Source organism: Mus pahari, chromosome 2, assembly GCF_900095145.1.
Source record: "Mus pahari chromosome 2, PAHARI_EIJ_v1.1, whole genome shotgun sequence".
In the NCBI taxonomy this organism is placed as follows: Eukaryota; Metazoa; Chordata; class Mammalia; order Rodentia; family Muridae; genus Mus; species Mus pahari.
In genome coordinates, this window is record NC_034591.1 from 27,722,566 (window position 1) to 27,742,499 (window position 19,934).

Below are 19,934 nucleotides of genomic sequence, written 5' to 3' on the forward strand. Positions count from 1 at the left end.
CNAAAANNNGGNCNNTNNCCCCCCCCCCCCCCCCCGCCCCTTCCAAGCAATCACCGGGTGAGCCAAGCACAGAGCTGCAGGGCTCCAGGGCTCTATACTAGGGAAGGCATGGATGCACACAGGAACGACATGACTACTGTGCCTCTTCCCTTAAAGAGGGACACAGTCCAGGGACTGACTGCAACAATGACAGGAGCCACGCCGCTCCAAACATACTGTGCTGTCACTTTGGGGAGAAGAAAAACCCAGAACAAATTTCACGTGGTTCTTACCGCATGGTGATTGCAGGCCAATTCTAGGCCTGTTACAGGCATGCCACCCACTGAGCAGAAGTCATGGAAATTAGGCCTCCTTCAAAGGCTCTCAAGTCACTGCCTCCCTAGCAGAAAAAGTCAAGGATTTCAAAGAAACACGGACAGTGTGATCCTATCTCCTATTGACTCTTGGGCATCTGGCAGCTTCTTCTTTTCTTTTTCTTTTTCTTTTTCTTTTTCTTTTTCTTCTTCTTCTTCTTTTTCTTTTTTTTCTTCTTCTTCTTCTTCTTCTTCTTCTTCTTCTTCTTCTTCTTCTTCTTCTTCTTCTTCTTCTTCTTCTTCTTCTTCTTCTTCTTCTTCTTCTTTTCTTCATTCAAATCAAGATGCTCTCCCATCAAAACCAACAGTTCATAAAGCGATGATGGGTGGACTATGTGCATTTTATGAGATATGGGTCAGTGGGGTTTTTTTTTTCCATCAAAATCTGATATTCTATAAAATTCCCTACAAGTGTCAAAAGGGAATGCGTGAACTCGGGCTTCCTTCCACGCTCCCAAGCCCAAAGCTGGAACACTGGGTTTGATACCATCCTCAAACTGGTACCTGGTCTTCGAGGTTCCTCTGTAGTAGATACCACATTTGTCCTATTTCTGGTAACGATCCACACCTTTAACAGGCATGCAGATCAAAAACCTGTGATGCTGAAGATTTCCAGCTTGAACTGCAGGGACAGGGATGGGAACCTTCAGGGACTAAGAACCCTCACAAACCCCAGCAGATCAATCGGCACCGACTTTGGGTGAGGACTGCTGTTGACAGTAACCACCAATTCGTAAGATTCACTTCCTTTCCAAAGTCATCACAATGAGGCAAACATTAACAAGGGTTAGATAAAGCCAGATTTGCAGCCGGGCGTGGTGGCGCACGCCTTTGATCCCAGCACTCGGGAGGCAGAGGCAGGCGGATTTCTGAGTTCTTGGTCAGCCTGGTCTACAGAGTGAGTTCCAGGACAGCCAGGGCTATACAGAGAAACCCTGTCTCGAAAAACCAAAAAAAAAAAAAAAAAAAAAAAAAAAAAAAAAAAGCGCGAGATTTGCTTCTGGTGTAATCCAGTAGTAAATTATATTACAGATATCACAGCATAGTTCTTATGTCCAACTTCCACTGTAGCTTTATGTCACTTTAATCATCATGAGAAGAAATTGTAGCAAGCTGGGCTGGGGAGATGGCCCTGTTAATAAGGTGTCCACCGTGCAAACATAAGGACCTGAGTTTGGATCTATCAATCACATAGAAATCCAGGGCGGAGGCATTCACATGGTACCCAAGAACAGGTGGTATGTTTGGGAATAAGGCACAGGTGGCTCTCTGGAGCTCATTGACCACTTATGGTCACCAAACTTACAAGCTTTAATTCCACTAGAGTCTCTCAGCAATTAAAATGGCATGAGCAAGAAAGTCATCCAGTGCTAAACCCCGGTTTCCAGACATGTGCACTCATATCCAAGCACTTACAGATAAACGTACACCTCACCCCCAAAGGCGCACAGATGCTTCCCAAACACACAAACTGTCTTAAGTATTAAAGATGTTTAGGGTGAGCTGGAGAGAAGGCTCAGAGTGTTAAGAACACTGACTGTTCTTCCAGGAATCCTGAGTTCAATTTCCAGCAACCACACGGTGGCTCACAACCATCTGTAGTGGAATCGGATGATGCCCTTTTCTGATGTCTCTGAAGACAGTTACAGTGCAGTCATATAAATAAAATAAATAAATCTGAAAAAACAAAACAAAAAAACCAAATGATGGCTAGGGTGAGTAAATCTGTTCAGTAGCTCTCTCCTTACTCGGAGTGAAGTGTGTGTTCTCCTACTCATTCTGAACCATGAAAACGAGCCCACACGTTCCTTTGAAAGCCAGCTTCAGTGGGAACACAGTGTCCCCAAACATGGCACGAAGAGTTTTAAGAGTCCACTAATGACAATATTTCTGACATTCATCGTGGAAACATACAAGAGCAAGCAATCAGTAGCTTTAAAAATAGTTTATTTTTCTCTTCACAGACACACAAGCCTCTGGCCATGAAACAAGGCGCCCCAAATGAACTATAAACTTAAGAGTATATCTGTCTGACATGATTCAAGAGAAAATTGATTTTTGAGGCAAATGGGTGCCAACCATGGGGTCTTGAGGAGGGTGGTACCAGCAAAAAGGGGTATACATTATTTTTACAGTGTCTATTAAAATTGGAATCAGCATGTGTTCATCATATACATATTTATCTCAAATCAGTACACTCAGGAGTAGAATTGTGTTTCTTCTGTCTCTAAAATAAAAAGGCCAAAAGCACTTCCTTAACGTTCGAGACTTTTCCCTGGTAGACTTGGGGATACTAAGAGAATATGATTACCAAACATCCTGAATGTGGTTTTCATTATGAAAAAACATGTTTCACATAAAACCTTCATAATACAATCCAGAGGCCAAATTTGTGCATGTTTAAAATTTGAGTCCAGGCTAGATATTTGTTGGGTTTTTTTTTTCCCTTTCGTGTTTTTCATTTTTATAAATATATACCTTGCTTTCCTACCACTTTAAACATACTCAGAACTCTTTTGGAAGCCATGGCCGCCTTTCAGTAGCGTTAGTGAGACCATCATCCAGGTAGGAGACCTCCTTAATTTCCCTTCAGACTTACTCCAGATCAAGTTAGTATTGATCAAATCCCAGTATTTAAAAGATACAAACACAGGTTGTGGGCAGAGTTCCAAAGGATAATTAGGAATAATTCCACATGATCTTGCTACAAAAACATCCAGAAAAATGAATGATTGCATTTAATATAGGAAGCATAGACCTGAATTTAAATGGGACAGATGTGGAAGGGGCGGAGCCAGGCCTCAGACCCAGATGAGGCTTATTGTGGTTCCAATCATTTTACAGCCACATCCAGGTCAGTCCCTCTAGGAGTCCCCAGCAGTCACTTTTGAGGTAGATGCTGATGGCTTAAAGAGAGGTAGGTAAAGTCCAAATTTGTTCTCAATCCCTGCGAATGTTGCAACGGCCAGTTTGTAGCCCCCTACGTGGTCAGGATTGGGAGCAGGCAGAGTAATCCGGGATTTAGGAACCGGCTCGGATCCCACGGGCTTCCTATGAAGAGAATAAAGGGAGTGTCAACTGACTCTTTAAAAAATACCAGTAGAAACCAATAAAAGCATGCAACATGAAGAGATGATTGAATTCCAGTCAACTGTGTGCTCCCTGGAATGACCTTATGGGCCCTGTCACAGGAGACAGTCAGCCCCCTGCACTTTCCTCAATGAGAACCGAGTATTAGAGGCTGTGGACATTTAGCAGTGCATTCGCCATGACACTTACACGCCTCCAAAATCGACGTAGAACCACCGCTGCAGCAATTCATAAGTAAGCAAGGTGACACCGAACTGGGGCGAGGAGCGGAAGACACGAGCTACGACCAAGGGGGAAATAACAGACACCATTAAAGTCTTAAGAAATTTCCCTGATACCAAAGGATTAGTTAAGAACCAATTACTTCCGTACCAGCAGCTCCTTTCCACAATGCTTTGGGGCCCTCTTCTCGAAGTATCTTTCTGAAGCAGTCTGTCACACCGTTGTAAGTGGTTTGGCCAGCCCGGGCAGCCACCTGTAATCTAGTCTTGATAACATCAGCAGGGGTCACTAAAGATGCCGCAGGCATACCTGGAGTCGAGACACAACGCCATGTCAGTCCACTCACATGCTCACTATATAAAAATAACTGTGCTTTGAACTGCTGGCCGTGGAAAGAAAGTTAAGCAGCCAGTGCAATAAAATGCCTATTTTGCTGTCCTCTGGAGGAGCACAACGTGACAGTTCTGTCTGCAAGGACCCACCCCCCCACCCACTTTCATTTGTTGTTTCTATTCTTAAATACATAAATATTTTTAAGAAATTATTTATCCGTAACACTATTTCAAGTGGTTGAGAACAAACAGAGAAAGTGGTTTTCAAAAAAAAAAAAAATTTTTTTTTTTCCCTGTTGAAATCAGAACCTCATGAAGTTATTAGGTCTGATTTTTCAGAGGCGAAGCTTATTATGTGTTTCCTCTTCATGGTTTCCTGGCTGCTGGCAGCCACAGGATGCTGCTTTCCCTCACACATCCAGCTACCCTGCACACCAAAACCCCAACCACTCCCTACCAGAAGGCTCTACTGATAGCTAAGCAAACACCGGGGGCCTGTTTGTGACTTGCACACACATATTTCTCCCAAAATCGATATATCTAGAAAACTTTAAAAGAGAAAGCTTAAAACTTAATACTGGCTGGTAAATGATACGAAAGGATAACAACAACAACAACAACAACAACAACAAGTCCCTTCCAAAATTACCTACAGTCAATTTCTTTACAGTCATTTTTATCCAAAACTGGGGCAGCCCAAGTTGAGAGTTTTAAAATGGAGACCATTCAGAAGACACTGTCTCTTACGGTTTTATTACTTTTCCACTATGAACCTATTCCAAACCAAACTGGTCAGATGCAGATGCATAAATCTCCTTTGCTTTTTTTAAGGCTTAATAATTCTGTAAGAATTTCTGTCCAAACCAACATGGTCTGGCTTAGAACTCCATCTCATCCTTCAACAGACAGTTTTAAAGTCACATTGCAAGTGTGTATGTGTGGAGGGGGAGGGTGTAACTGGGAACTACACGCTCCCATTTCTACCGGAAGAGCAGCGAGCGTCTCTTCGCCTTCCATCTCCACTCAACTCCTCTAACACTAATTCTTAGGCACAGTCATTACCCAAACACTGCCTTTTACATACGTGACGTTGACTCTCTATCCAGTGTTCATCTAAGAAGCAGCATTGGGCTCCTATTAGCTTGGAGGGATTGCTGTAATTTTGAGCCAAGAATTTATCTTCTGACATGATGAAAGGAAACACGAAAGATGCTTAGAAACCCACTGTTCACACTGGCCATTTTGCTTCACTCCCCCTGGTTTAAAGAGAGTTTAGCAGGGAGTCTCCTCTAGACATGAAATGAAGTCTTCCTAACCACGCTACAGATACGGTCATGTGGTGCTGTGAAGTACATGGGGGTAATAACGAAGGACACTTTTTCCACGAAAGTACTTTTCATACGCATTTCCTGGTCACAAGAGAATGCTGGAGGAGAGTATGAAGAATACATGCAAGTCGAATACAAATGTCTGAATGAAATGCTGAAAGGAAACACATTAACTACTTAACAAGATGACCGGCAAAGCAGATTGATGTATGTGTGTGTGCTGGGGGTGTGTGCTAAAAATCCTAAAACCCAAACACAAGCCCAGCCATCTCGTCTGTAGCCCCCACACCCTCAAATGGATGGCATCTCGGCTCTCAGAACTGTTACAGACACGTTGTGTAGACTTCTCAGGGGTGTGTTGTAGTGGGGAATGGGGTTGACATTAAACTTGGAAAGCTGAGTTCAGCTACTCTGAAAGCTGGCTAGACATTTGCAGTCAAATGTCCTGCAAAGGGCTTGGTCATCTGACAGCTACTGGTTTTCCAGGCCCAAGTGGGCAAAGATTATGAATCAATTGGCCAGGTCACTCTCTGCCTTAACGCCACATTGATGAAACGGCTTGAGTGTGCAAGAAGAGGAGACCAGAAGATAGGAAGGCATCTTCTGTGTCCTCACAGGAAGAGGGAGGGGCAGCCTGCTTGACTCATTATGGAGGAGACTCATGGACACGTAGCCCTAGGGGCTACCCATAGCCTCAGCAACAGGAATGACACGAGGTGCTCAGAGGCCAATAACAACAACTGTGGGGTTTCCAGGGAGTCAGCAACTACAGACGATCGCCGACAGCAAGAAGAAAACTTGACTTGGAGAACCCAGACAGCTCTGGGGACAGAGACATTCATTTTTATAAGTATTATATTAGGATTAATAACTTTGTGGTTTCTCCATTTAAGGCTTAAAGGTTTGTTATGTGTTTATTTTAGGTCCAAGTTAAGGCTTTCCACATTACACTTTTAAGCTATTAGTGATATGATCAACCTACTAGGTTGACGACTGACAGCAACTTGATAAAGTTATTCATTAAGAAGGAGGAAAATCAGCCAGGCAGTGACGGTGCACTCCTGTAATCCCAGCACTCAGGTGGTAGGCAGATCTCTGAGTTCAAGGCGAGCCTGGTCTACAAAGTGAGTTCTAGAACATCCAGGGCTACACCAAGAAACAAAACCCTGTCTTGAAAAACCAAAAGGAAAAAAAAAAAAAAAAAAAGGGGGTGGGGGGAGAAAAATCTCCCGCTGCGTATCCTTCCTTCTAAAGATGAACTGAAAGCCTCGATTTTTTCACTGGATCCATTTCTGCTGACTGTGGCTACTGGACTTGTTCCTCATGTCCTGTATATGTTTCTGTCTCCTCCACTTCCAGTTCCAAACTGTTTGATCTCCATTTCTCCACTAGATAAATACATACATAGCTGTGGCATGTATGTATCTGCCACATGGGTGCGACTCTAATATGCTCACATCCCCTTTCTTTCCTTCACGTGTCTTCTTGCACAGTTAAGTACAAACACCAGCATCAGAGACAATTTGGATTGATTCACAGCTTTTCCAGCCCCAACTTTTCTCTGTCAACGTTGCTTCAAGTATCCCATGGGTCCTTCTTAAATTCTGATCTGGCTGCCAAGAAGGGACCCCTCGTAAGCAGATGCAGGCTCTGTCCTCCCCTTGGATGCTACATCGCTGTGGTCCACACCTCATGTCCTGGGCAAGTGGGAGGTACTGTTGCAGACTCGAAACTCATCTTTTAATCACCTGATTCTGTCCTTCTTCCTAATTCTGACATCAAGGTAATATCTTTTAAACAGACAGTACACCTATGTTATATGCCCTTTTAGTTCTGATTTTTTTTATCTCTGTATTTTTATGCCATATCTGAGGGGGTGGTCTTTCCCATGTCTTTATTTCCTAAAGGTCCTTTTCTTTTTTTCTTTATTCTTTACTTAACACAGGTTCTCAGGCTGTCCTCAAACTCTTAATTCTCCTGCCTTAGCTTTCTGAGTGTGTTGGGATTATGGGTAAGCACCATTAAATGTGGCCTAGCTTGGTTTTCTTTGATCATCTCTGCTTTATCATTTAGAACCATAGAGATTTTTAATTTCAACGATCGTTTCATTAATTAAAAAACAAAAAAACCACTCAAGACCACTTGGGTCTACAAAGGTTAGCCTCAGTTCTCCTAATGAGAAACTGTCTTAAGAGAATCAAGTAATCATTGCATTCGACCCTTGGGTCCATCCTCAAATGAACACATAAAATAAATTAAAAATGCCACAGGACTCTGACATGTGTTACATGTCAATTTTCTGAGTTTGACCTTGTCTGATAGTTATGAAGGATACAACATTCCCAGAAAGAGTGGGTGAAAGATTATTATATTGTTTTTACAACTTCCTATGGACTTACTTTTATTTTAGAATAAAAAGTAAGATAAAAAGAACCCCCTTTCCAAGCTTCCAATTACAGTTCTTGCAAGTTCCCCTGCGGTCCCTAAATTACCGTTTTCTCTGTAATTTTTCAGTTCACGTGCCCTGCTACCCCTTCCTGTCTGAGCATGGCTGGCTGTCTACTGATACTTGGGATCAAATAAAAGGCTGTCCACGCACTGCACTCAGCCCTGGGTGGCATCTACCACACTCCAGACATACTTCCCTACCGCTTCCCCTTTGGATGGGCGAGCGCTCTATGCTGAAGAGGCTAAGGCAGGCTACAGGGCCGAGCTTTCCCGAATGCGGACGCGTGGAAAGCCAGCTGAACTGTGTAGTGAGAATACTTCATTTTCCACTCCGCTGAGGAAAAGCTGTTAATTTATGTTTTGCCGCACCTGTGGTTAAGGTCTGACATGAGCTTAAGCCCTGTCCTGCTTCCTCTTCCAGTTCTACACGAGCCGTTACCAGGCCAATGGCCCCATTCTCTAAGTTACAGTTCTCAGTTTTAACTTGCAGACAAATGTTTCCTTAAGCTCTAGGTGTCACGGGGAGTGGCCAGGCTGGCTAGGCCTCCAGAAAGGCAGCTTGCTGGCTTCCTCCTTTTAGAATACATTCTTCTGTTTACTAGGAGGTCAAGGGTCTCCACTTACACTTTACACTATCAATAGTTTTTCCTGCCAGTTCTAGTCTATGACACATCACCAATTTCAGATGCAGGGGGCTTGCTTTCTGAGTACAGATGCTGTTGTATTTTCTAGCAGTTTAAGACATTCAGGAAGAAAGTTGTATGAGTATGTGCACTTCACTACCCAGACCTGTCCCACTACTTTATATTCTCAAGGCACCAAGAATTGAATTATTTAAATATCAAATCTTTGATGCCAGCAGCTCTTCCCTCCCAGGAGTTTGAAACGGACCTCAATCCATAGACACCCCCTAAAAATGCTCCTGGCCCACACCCCAAAACATACAGTTATGTGTTTTAAGCTGAAAAGCTCTGAGTTACAAACACCCAGGTACATTGGCTAGATTTATGTCAACTTGACATGAGCCATAGTCATCTGAGAAGAGGAAACTTCAGTTCAGAAAATGGCCCCATAACATCTGAACATAGGCAAGCCTGTGGCGACATTTTCTTAATTAACGATTGATGGACAAGGGCTCTGCCCACTGTGGGCGGTGCCATCCCTAAGCTGGTGGTCCTGGGCTCTATAAGACAGCAGGCTGAGCAAGCCAATAAGCAGCACCCCTCCAAGGCCTCTGCTCCAGCTTCTGCGTCCAGGTTCTTGCCATGTTTAAGTTCCTAACCTCACACCCTTCAGGGATGAAAAGCGATGTGGAAGGGTAAGCCAGATCAAATGTTTCCTCTCTAGCTGCTTTAGGTTGTGGTGTTTCAGCACAGCAGTTGTTACCCTGACTAGCACACCAGGTGAGTGCACAAGGGACAGGATGGCTGTGGGGCTAAACACCAGCACAGAGGTGGTAATGCCCCCAGAACCTCAAGACTAATGTGGTTTCATGTAAAAAAGAAAAAAAAAATCAATCAAACAAACAAAAACCATTCATATTTTCTACCAGCAACCTTAGATCCAAGAATCTATTTCTCAAAAAAGGAGATCAAATCCAAAATAGGAGAGTGTTTAAGCCTAAAGATTTGCTGGTATTAATAAAATCATTTATATAAAAGTTTCGGTAATTTGGAAAGTTCTAAGTATATGTTAGTAAGAGGCATATGACTCTATCTCTTTATTGAATTCTATTTTTAAATCCTGGATTGTCTTCATCATTTCCATCAGCATTATGTTTGTGTTTCCTTGGGCATCACTCAGGCACTCGATAGATCATAAAAATGTACAACATATACACAATAGGTGTCATGGCCATTATTGGTTGTCCACGTGACTCATCTGGAATGAACTACAATTCAGAAATGGAGGGAACACCTGAGAGAGATTTTTTTTTTTTTTTAAACTACGTTTGGAGTGGGTGAATCCACTTCCAGACTGGGCCTTTGAGGTAGGAAGACACACATTTTTGATCCAGGTCTTGAGCTTGGAAGACACACCTTTAATGTGGGCCATACCTTCTGCTGGTAGTCTATATAAAGAATAGAAGAAGGAAGCTTTTGTTCTCTGACTGCTTGCACATATATTTGCTCATCAGCATTAGAGCCCACTACTATGGGGTTCCAGCTTATTCTGAAGGCCAGCTGAGGCATCTATCATTGTGGACTGAGCAATTCCTGAATTCACAGCCAGACATTGTTGGAATAGCTGAACTCGGGCTGTATGGCACTACAATAAATTCCTTTTTTCTATCTATCTATCTATCTATCTATCTATCTATCTATCTATCTATCTATCTATCTATCTTTATCTATCTACTATCAAGAGATTCATTATATAAGTTTTTTTTCCTCTAGACAACCCTGACTAATACAATGAAATACTACTCAGCTGCAAAGAAAGAAACGGTACTATAAAAAATATAGGAAAGAATGAACATATTGAGTGAGGTACCCCAGACAAAGAGAGGCAAATATTACATGTTTCGTCTCATCTGATGTTCCTAGGTGCAAATCTTCGGAAGAGAATATATAAAAACTAGGAAAGTAGAGAGGGATGCTGATGTGTGAGTGTGGGAAGGCTTTAACTAGAGGGAGAGAGATAAACTCCAAGGGAGCGAGGAGAGTAAAATAACTAAGGGTATCTGAAAAGATAATAAAGAGCTTTACCATTAGTCATCTACTGAAAACTACCTATAACATATACAAGTGTCTGTATACATATCCACAAAGAGTTTGAATGAAAATTTTCCATCTGGGCTGATGATGCCATCCCCAAGAACCATAAGCTATCTAATAAGAACCTTAACACAAGGCATGAAACACCCTCTTTTGAGTTGCTGGTTGGTGTTGTCTAAGAGAGTCCCAAAACATAGGCTAATGTTGGTGTCCTTGGTTGCCGCCTAGGGGAGAAAGGGTAAGGTTCTATGCCTGAAGACACCATCTACTTTAGACATTGGACCAAGAGGATCTGAGCTGTGATAGTACCTAAAAGCTTTCTTCCTGTGGACCATGTTTCATGGAACCAGAATGCAGGTTTCCAAAGGAGGGGAGAACCAAAAGTCAACTACCCAACTGTGATGCCTCTGAACCACCACTGGTATGATGCTATAGCCCTAACAGTGCAGTAGTAGCACACATACCTTGGTGGTAACCAACAATTTTCTAATTGGACCTAATTCAGGAAATAGAATCATGCCTTCTGCTGGATACCTAGCTAACTTCCTAGGACTAGTAAAGTCATAGATCTTGGAGGAAAACCTACACTTGCCAGTTTAGTAAAGAAGCATAACTCTTTACTACAGTCTAAGTATTTTTCCTTGTACCTACAGATAACTGTAGTTCTGAACCCTCATCAAGGAATCTTCTCTTTCCAACAAAGACCACTACAGAAAACCACAACTGATCAAAATGCCGAGTGATGGATTCTAGTCCCAACTGATAGATCCGTAATCCAGTTTCTGTATCTAAGGCTCAGGGATACTCATGGAAGAGGGGCAGATAGATTGTGGAAGCCAGATGAACATAAAGTTTGGTTTCATATTGTGTCTCCGCGAAGTCTTAATAACAGGGGTGCTTAAACAGGAGCTGAACAAGGATGACGTCAATAGTCTTGCTAACATAGACTCCTAAGGAATGTTGAAAGTAGGAAAAATAGTCTTCCCCCAGGAAGAACACACTAATTGATTATCCAATACCAAATGGTCAACTCTGAAAACACATAATACAGCATGATAAACATAAAATAACATGAGCAGGTTAAATTTATGTATTTAGAACACACACTGATGTGACAAACCGTTAAGAGAAAAAAAGAGGCATCTGTTTGAAAAGGAAGGGGCAACAACATAGACTTAGGAAGGACTGCAGACATAAAAGGGAAATAATATAATTATATTATAATCTCAAAAATTATAATGAAAAATAAGGGTATGATTATCCAGCAGTTAAAACTATGTTTAAGGAGTTCAAAATTATATGCATAAGAAAATCACTATAGTTATATATTTCTGAATACTGACATGATGTCAACTACTTTAAATCTTTGTCTTTTTATTCCACTTAATTCTCTAGTGAAGCTAAGATTGTTCTTTTCCCCCAAAGTGGGCCACGAGGGAATCAATGGCTTGTGTGAGTCCCAGAGGTCTAAGTGGGGAAATGAATCTGACCCATGCAGCCAGATCCCATAGCACATGCCACTAAGCACCACGTTACAATAGTCAACAATGCTGACGAGATGAAGTACAGTGTGACTGAAACTCCATCAAAAACCACGAAAGTAGGCAAAAGCCAAGAGGCTGGAGAGATGGTTCAGGGTTTAGGGCAAGTGCTGCCAAGCCTGCTAATCCAAGTTTGATCCCTGAGAGCCACACTTCGTCACCATGTCCTCTGGGCTCTGTATACCTGGGCGTATGTATATATGCATAACTTCATAAAGTACATGAATAATTTTAATAAAAAATTAAATTAAATAGAAACCCTCTTCTGGTAATAGAACCATGGATAATACTTACCTTTTCTAAATATTTTACCACAAGCTGCATCACTTGCATAATCAGAAAAAAAAAAGAAAAGAAATGTTGAAATGTTCAGCTCTAGCAACATGTGCTAGCTAGCACACTCCTACACAGACATGAAATTTGTTCCCAGTGCCTGTTTTCCCTGAGAGAAGAGTGAACTATTTTCTATACTTTGAGGAAAAAAAGGTTATGTGAGTCCTTCATCCTGAGCTGAGCTCTGCTACTCATCCTTAACCTCCTATCTGGTACTTGTGGGGTGACTTGATGGGCCAATTCTTCTAGAATCTAGATTCAGTCTACATTATTTCCTGAATACATGATTCATGATAGACACTATGCTAAGAGCTCCCATGATGTTCCCCTCTTTGTGACACATCCTGGACTTTATAGTATTATCTCTACTCAAAGCTGAGGAAATCAAGTCTGGTGAAGCAAGGACTGGTCAAAGGGTCATCAGTACGTGGCCCTTACTTTTCCCGCGGCCCTAACTTTACTTCGATTGGCCAGTCTGAAATAAGTTATATAACGACTTCTTTCCATTTTTTCCTCATATTTCTGTATGTAAATGACAACTCGGGACACAGCAAATAAATGGCTGAGCTGGAAATGGAAATAGGGATTCTGTATTCCAGATCTTGCTTCCTTAGTGTTGGTGTTTGGATCTTCTTACTCAGCAATTAAATCCTCAGTCACCCAGGACATAACAGCCCAGACTCATAGACGCAGCATCCATGCCTTTGAGGAAGAAAATGTTAAGGCTAAAGGAGAAGTGGTACAACTTCCTGCCACTGGGGTTCCTGCAGAAGATGGAGGCATGAAGTAGCGATTCAAAGCTGGGGTTCACCTCCAATCTTGTTTTCCAGTTCTAACCTCCTATCTGAGGAGCACAACATGTCTACCAAAAATGTTTGGAGCCAGGAAGCTCAGGACTGCCCTAGGGTTTGTTAACCTGTCACAAGCTTGTTACTACTTAAAGAGCTAATATAGCCAGATTCTTCCCTTAGAATCTCAGGACAAGGAGTTTCCCAAAAGCCAAGCACTGATTCCCCCACTGTGCTGATAATCAGTATCTATTTTTAAGTCCCTATTTTTCTGTGTAATATTCAGAATTATTTATTCCAGCACAGCACTAAAGACAGAAGACAGTCACTTCTATGATTCCCTAAAATACATCTAGCTCCTGACTTGACAGGCACTTCAAGAAATAAATCTAAGACAGGCAGTGGTGGCTCACGCCTTTAATCCCAGCACTCGGGAGGAAGAGGCAGGTGGATTTCTGAGTTCGAGGCCAGCCTTGTCTACAGAGTGAGTTCCTGGACAGCCAGGGCTACACAGAGAAACCCTGTCTCCAAAAACAAAAACAAAAAAACCAAAAAAAAACCTAACCCTAGTTATTTCTAGTTTTATTACACTTCCTCAAACTATACGTTTTGCTTATATTCTGGACAAGCTTACATGTAATCATTTGTTTAGATAACCTTTAGGGTATGAGCCTTTAATGTTTTAAAAAGTTGAGGTCAAACCATTTTTATTTTTGTGTTACTAAGTAAAAATTAGGAAATAATACGGAATTTGAATTAGAATCTATCAGTATCACAGAAACTAAAGAAACAAAGAAATAGATAAAAATGAACGAATCACTAGCAAACACATTCTAAAAGCTGAAGTTCTTCTAATGATCTAACGTGGCAAAGTACAAATTAATTTCTCATCTGCCTTCTAGAAGCTAGTCAAAGAAAGTCACATAGACTCAGTGGAAAACTGTCAGAAAAAAGCCCTATCTGTGTAACACGGGTGGAGTCGGGCTAGATCCTGGAGGGTTTAGGGGTGGGGCTGTGGGAAAGCTCTGTGCCGCGTGGATAAGACTTACCAGCAATAGCACCAGCTAAGAGCAGGCTTCCGGGGCTGACCTGCCCGTCTTCATCTGCAAAGGAAGCCTTCACATGGGCATAGCACGGGAAGTAGATGGCCGAGAAAGGAATGTCCCTCAGAAAACACGCTTTGGCACCCTGTGAGTTTGCAAGGAGAAGAAAAACCACATGAAACACACATCCCATTGAGAAGGTCAGGCTTCTCTGGAACTTACCTCAGAACAAAATATTCCTGGAGAAGACCAAATTTGTACTCACACACTGGGGGGGGGAGTAAAACATAACCGGGGTTCTCAAAGCAACAAGAGGCAGGCTCGCTCTTCCAAACACAACTAGCTTTGTCACAGGGTGTGAAGACATGGGAAAAGGGAGTTCACGGTTACTCTGAGGCTGGGCTGTCAATTAAAACAATTTTGGAACCCTGTCTGTGACTCTTTTCAAGTCTCAATGGGTAGAAGTCACTGGCATTTCAAGGAAGATCGGTTGGGGTGTGGGGGCTCATAGCAAGGCAGAAGGCCAGGGTCAAGGTGCCTCTCTGCTTATACAGGAGGAGAGAGACGAGCTGTGTAGGTGCTACGGGAGACGTCCAAGTTTTATATTATTTGAGAATCTGATGAACGTGTTGGAGCCTTTCCCAGAAAAAAAAATTACATGTACATAAAAATATATCTTTTTAGAGAGTTCTTGGATCCTTTTCCTTGTTTAGGGTTTATGAAATATTGATGAATGCCTACCCTACAATATTTACCATGATTCTGACACATTTAGGAGCTCAATGTAGAACTATTAACTCCAGAACTGAAGTTTTCCCTAAATAATTTCTGATGCCAAAATCATGCCATACTGAGATTTCCAAGCACTGATGAAACCAAGAAAAAAAAAATAATGGTGTTACAGGGCAAGCTACAACACATACACTGTTTCTTAGGCGGGCTGAGTGGGAAGGAAATGATCTTTTCAAGATTTAATGATTTAATACTGTTTCTTTCATTGATTTCTAATGCTCCAAATATCCACCAATTATAAAAAATTCCCCAAAGGAAGTAACGAATCCACCCAGACTCAACAGATCTAGCAGCATCCAATGGCACGTATGCAGGTCTAGTTGTGAAGTATCGAGGGCGTCTGTCTGATGCGGGCTCCGGTTGGTTATAGCTCTCTCACCGCCACTCCTCTGTCAATCACCGTAACTGACTTTCCCTACCAAATACATTTCACTCCTGACTCCAACCGAGGTCTTGGGGTATATATAAAGCCTGCAGTCTTTTTTTTTTTTTTTTTTTCCACAGAAACTGTTATTAGCCCAGGCCTACTGCAACTTAATTAGTTGTCTTACACAAGTAATACAAGTGGAACTTTATACCTAATCCTATTAAATTTAATCCGAGTTTAGCTCAACCTTCCAACCAGAACAAAAGCTTGGAATCTGGATGCCGTCCAGATCTGACTGGATGGGGATAGTCCTCTTTTGACTGACCCATGGAGACTTTGTGTGCTCGTTCTGCACGAAGGCATTAGAAAAAGGGGGCTGCACCCCCACCCCTACCGCTCAGGTATGGTGTTGCTAGTCAGCTCGTGCAAGTAGGTCGTCATTCTCCAAACTGTTAGATGTCGAATAAAAAAATAAGAACTTTGTTAAGTCCTCATTTCACACCCGGGACATTTATCTATCAGCTGCGTATGGAGGTCGTGTTCCAATGCCATCTTAGAGGTAAGTGCAGAGAAGTCTAAACCTCTAGGCGCTGAGATGTGTCCCCCAGCTCTCAGCTTTGGGGAGGTTTGCCATAGAGTGCAGCGTGGAGTACCCACAGCTTCCGTTATGACTTGTTCTTTATTAAATAATCTCAGGAAAGTAGTCACCCCCTTTTAATTTCTCCTTTTCTCCTCCAATTTGAATCTTGTCTCAGGCTTTCCTGCGAGTTCTAGTTACCTGTCCACGCATGCCTGTTGTCCATGCGAAGCACACCAAATAAGCAGTTCCAATAAAGATGGATTAAATATGGCTCCCCCTCCCATTGTAAAAATCACCTCACATTACTCCCCAATTAAATCATGAAGATTTCTTAATTGATATGTTTCTTTCTATAAAGTCTTCTTTTTACTATACCTCTAGCCGTAAGGCTCTCCAATGTTATATTTCATAGGCAGACCTCTGTCCTGTTCTTATGTTTTTGCTAATAATAGTTTTCCCCAAGGAAACTAAATTTCTCTCTAAAGAAATTCGGCTATAATTATTATGTGTATTTAAAAACCTACAGATTTAATCTGGGGTTCATTGCTGCCACTTTAGAGATCACCACAGCAAGCGTGGTAAATGTTTTCTAGCGCTGTCAACGGGAAGATGAGCGCAGCTCCAGAGCTCAGGCCAGGCTGAAGTTGCTCTGACTCATCCCTTTCTTCCCGAAACCCACAGTGCGTGGCTTTGCTTTCTTTTGATCAGGAACGTTGTAGTGTCCCCTTCGGCCTTTCGTTGTGTTGTCTGTGACTGTATTTACCTGCTCCGTCAGCACTCTGCCCTAGGTTTGGGATACCCTGCAGATAGGTCCCCGTGTTCTCACCCCTTTCAAAGCTTTCCCCCTCCTGGTGCCTCTCACTGACAAACCTAACCCCTGTCAGTTACAGCCATCAATGCTCCAGTCATCCGAGCCACCACAGTGGCCAGTCCCTGTAGCTCCTCACCTTCTCTGATGACCACTCTGAGGGGGATGCGGACCTTTTAAATACCATCGCTTCATTCATCATCTAACCCCCAAACACCACCATCTCTATTGAGCATCTTTTAGGGAGAAGATGGACAGCCACAGATTCCATATGGCTCCACCCTGTCTACATCTTCTCCGTGCCGTTCAGAGTTTTCATGCTTACATACCTGTCCGTTTCAGTGTTGGTATCGCCTGCTTCAGACTGGAAGAAATCGGAGATTAGGGATGACTGCCTGATTTAATTTATAAACCACCTTAACCAAACCTAGGGGGTGGCAGGCATGTTCTCGATGCCAGTGTCTTTTGCTTTGGTGATGTCAGTACGAGGGAGCACATTTCGAAAGATCCAAAAGAGACTTTAGAATAAGTTAGCTTTCTGGAAGGGCACTAGATTGCTTCTTTGAAAAATATTCTCAAAAGCAAAACCATAATTTCAGTTTTTGAAACACAGATCCATTACTCGTTCGAGACTCGCCAACTGTAGCGGAAAACAGCCATTTTGTACCAGAATGCTAAGGCTAAAAAAAAAAAAAAAAGGCAAGATGGGTCTGTTTCAGGTGCTATAGATTTAACGTGATGTAAGGCCAAGCAGAAGAAGGTGAGGACCATGAATGAAAAACATCCCTGGGACACAGGAAGAGCAAGGGCACATGCTTAACAGGGAGTTCCCCAAGGAGCATCGTTATTTCCCAACATCAGACTATCTCCCGCCTTTCTGGAAAGCATGAGTCAATTATACATCCTTGTGAGAAGAAGTAAGGAGATTGAAGGGATGAATAAAGACGGAAGGAAGGCAAGTGGCCCGGTAAGAAAAGCAGAGCTGCACTGGTAACAGTAAGGCACACAGTAGGAGTAGTATTTGTACACTATGAGCACTCAGTAGGAGTAGGCTACATTCTTTCAAGAAACAGGCAGTGTGGTCAAACAATTTATACAATCCTGAACAAACTTTAGGCTTCGTTAGAGGTCTTGGGCTGCCACTGATATGAGAATATATAAGAGACATAGAACACAGGTCAGGAAGAAAACCTCCCTGGGCAGGATGGCTGTGCTAGCAAGGGCCTAACAGTGCTTCTCTACCTACTCAGCTAGGGAGAACACTCCACGGGAAGAGCCTCCACTCCATTAGTGGGGGCGGCAGGTGCTCAGGAACTACTTTATACTCTCAGACACCAGGGGCAGAGGAGGGAGGGGGCTGCAGGAAGGTGTGAGTAACGCCTGTCACCATCCTGTGACCTACCCACTGTCACAAAGAAGAGAGGGGCAAATGTGGGCAGAAGGATTGTGTTTCTTCGCCTTTCCTCTGGTACCTACCTCTATTGTTCCCTAAACCTGTCCCTGTTCAAGAGACTCCTTTCAGCAAATCATTCGGCTGGAGTCAGAAGGTGACCTTCGCCAAGGCATCAGAATCCAATCTTCGTGCAGAGGTAACTTCAAAACCTATTCAATTTCCCGGGCCTCCTTTCCCTGACCACTCCCTCCTTCTAGGTCTTAGTCACAAAGGCAGGTGCCAATTTGCAGGGCTGCCTTAGGCAATCCCTGACCTGTCGCTCCCACACAATGGAAAGGGAAGCACGATGCTGAAAGGGTTTTTAGGAGGTCCCAAGGATGAAGAGAATTCTTCTCTACCAGATGGTCTGATAAATTCTTCATTCTTTGGCCAACACCTACTTTCTCAGCCCAGTCTCCAAAGAGGAAGCTGCCTGGTTTGAGTTCTACCTGCCCAGTATAAAGTTTTTCCTAAGTGATCAAGTCATCCTCAACAGGCGACCCGGCAACAGAGAGACGAGCTGTGCTGCTCTGCAGCCTGCGTCAGCAATGTGGAAATCACAACTTCGGCTACTGAAAATTAATAAATCACATGGAGTGTGCCATTTCAACCCTTCTTTCTGCTTCCGGATGAAAACGCCTAGTCTCTGGCCCTTTTTTTTTTTTTTTTTTTTTCATTAGTTATCCAGGTGAATTTTCCTTTATCTTCTGATTGGCCTTGAATTTTCTGCGCACACAGTAAAATCACATACGGAAAATTACTAAACACAAATACAGCCCTCTAACCTAATCACAAAATTAACCTATATCTCCAAAGAAGGGAAATGATTATTATTATTTTTTAATGAGAGGCTCGTTGAGGAACAAATGGAAGCAATAAAAAGCATTTCCAGGCAACCTAATATGCAAATGATTTTGAGCTGAACGGTACTCCCAATTCTGGACTATTCCAATGCCTTCTATCACCGTGGCTACTTGCAGATAAGACAAGCATCTTTAAAGACAGGCTCACTTCAGGTTCACAGTTTACAACTGGCAGGGATCATTAGTAGCTTGAGGATGCTGGCCATAGTATCCTTACAACAAAAGAATCATTTTTTTTTCCTCCAGTTTTTGATGTGGAAACAGTTGAAAGCCCAAAGGAGCTTTAATCAATTTTTTTTTTTTTTTTTTGGTTTTTCGAGACAGGGTTTCTCTGTATAGCCCTGGCTGTCCTGGAACTATCCATTCAAGTTTACTCCAGCAGTTTTGTTAGGCATTAGACTCTCATGAAACAACACACAAAACTGCCCTCCACCTGTCTTCTACACACACACACACACACACACACACACACACACACACACACACACCTCCTTTAAAAGCTCTTTCTCTAGTTGTATTCCAGCATCCCCATCAACCTAACTTTAGTCAGGAAAGCCAGTCCTAAGGAATGGTGCTGATAAAGACGTCAGAGACAGGGCAGGTCTTTTTGCATGCTAATTCCTGCTTATTCTAGCAGTATCTGCAAACAGGGCCCTAAACAGACTATTTCTAACACAGGGAAAGGTAATTACACTCACAAAGGCACCTCTGTGTCAGTCGGGCACCAGGAGCCAGCAGGTCTGGGGGACTGGGGCTTAACAGAGACTCCAGCAGTGAATGCACATTGTCTAGCATAGGGGAAAATGCCAGACTGGGGGACCCCCACAGCATTCAAGACAACAGTGGTGCACCTTGTCTGCGGAGGTTATTTAATGCTCCTGGCACCTGTCGTCAGAG

The 19,934-nt window shown here is 42.8% G+C and overlaps 1 protein-coding gene across 2 annotated transcripts in view; it reads right to left on the reverse strand.

Moving 5' to 3' along the window:
• Window positions 1-2,282: 2,282 nt before the first annotated feature.
• The window catches only part of Slc25a13 (solute carrier family 25 member 13), a 179,779-nt gene continuing 162,127 nt past the window's right edge, over window positions 2,283-19,934 (reverse strand). For both annotated transcript variants that reach the window (XM_021189155.2, XM_021189161.2), the window contains exons 15-18: window positions 14,202-14,340; window positions 3,816-3,974; window positions 3,633-3,723; window positions 2,283-3,404 (exon numbers count right to left, since the gene is read on the reverse strand). In XM_021189155.2, coding sequence (XP_021044814.1) covers window positions 3,218-3,404; window positions 3,633-3,723; window positions 3,816-3,974; window positions 14,202-14,340 — 576 coding nt within the window. In that variant the 3' untranslated portion in view covers window positions 2,283-3,217. The remainder of the gene's footprint in view (window positions 3,405-3,632; window positions 3,724-3,815; window positions 3,975-14,201; window positions 14,341-19,934) is intronic.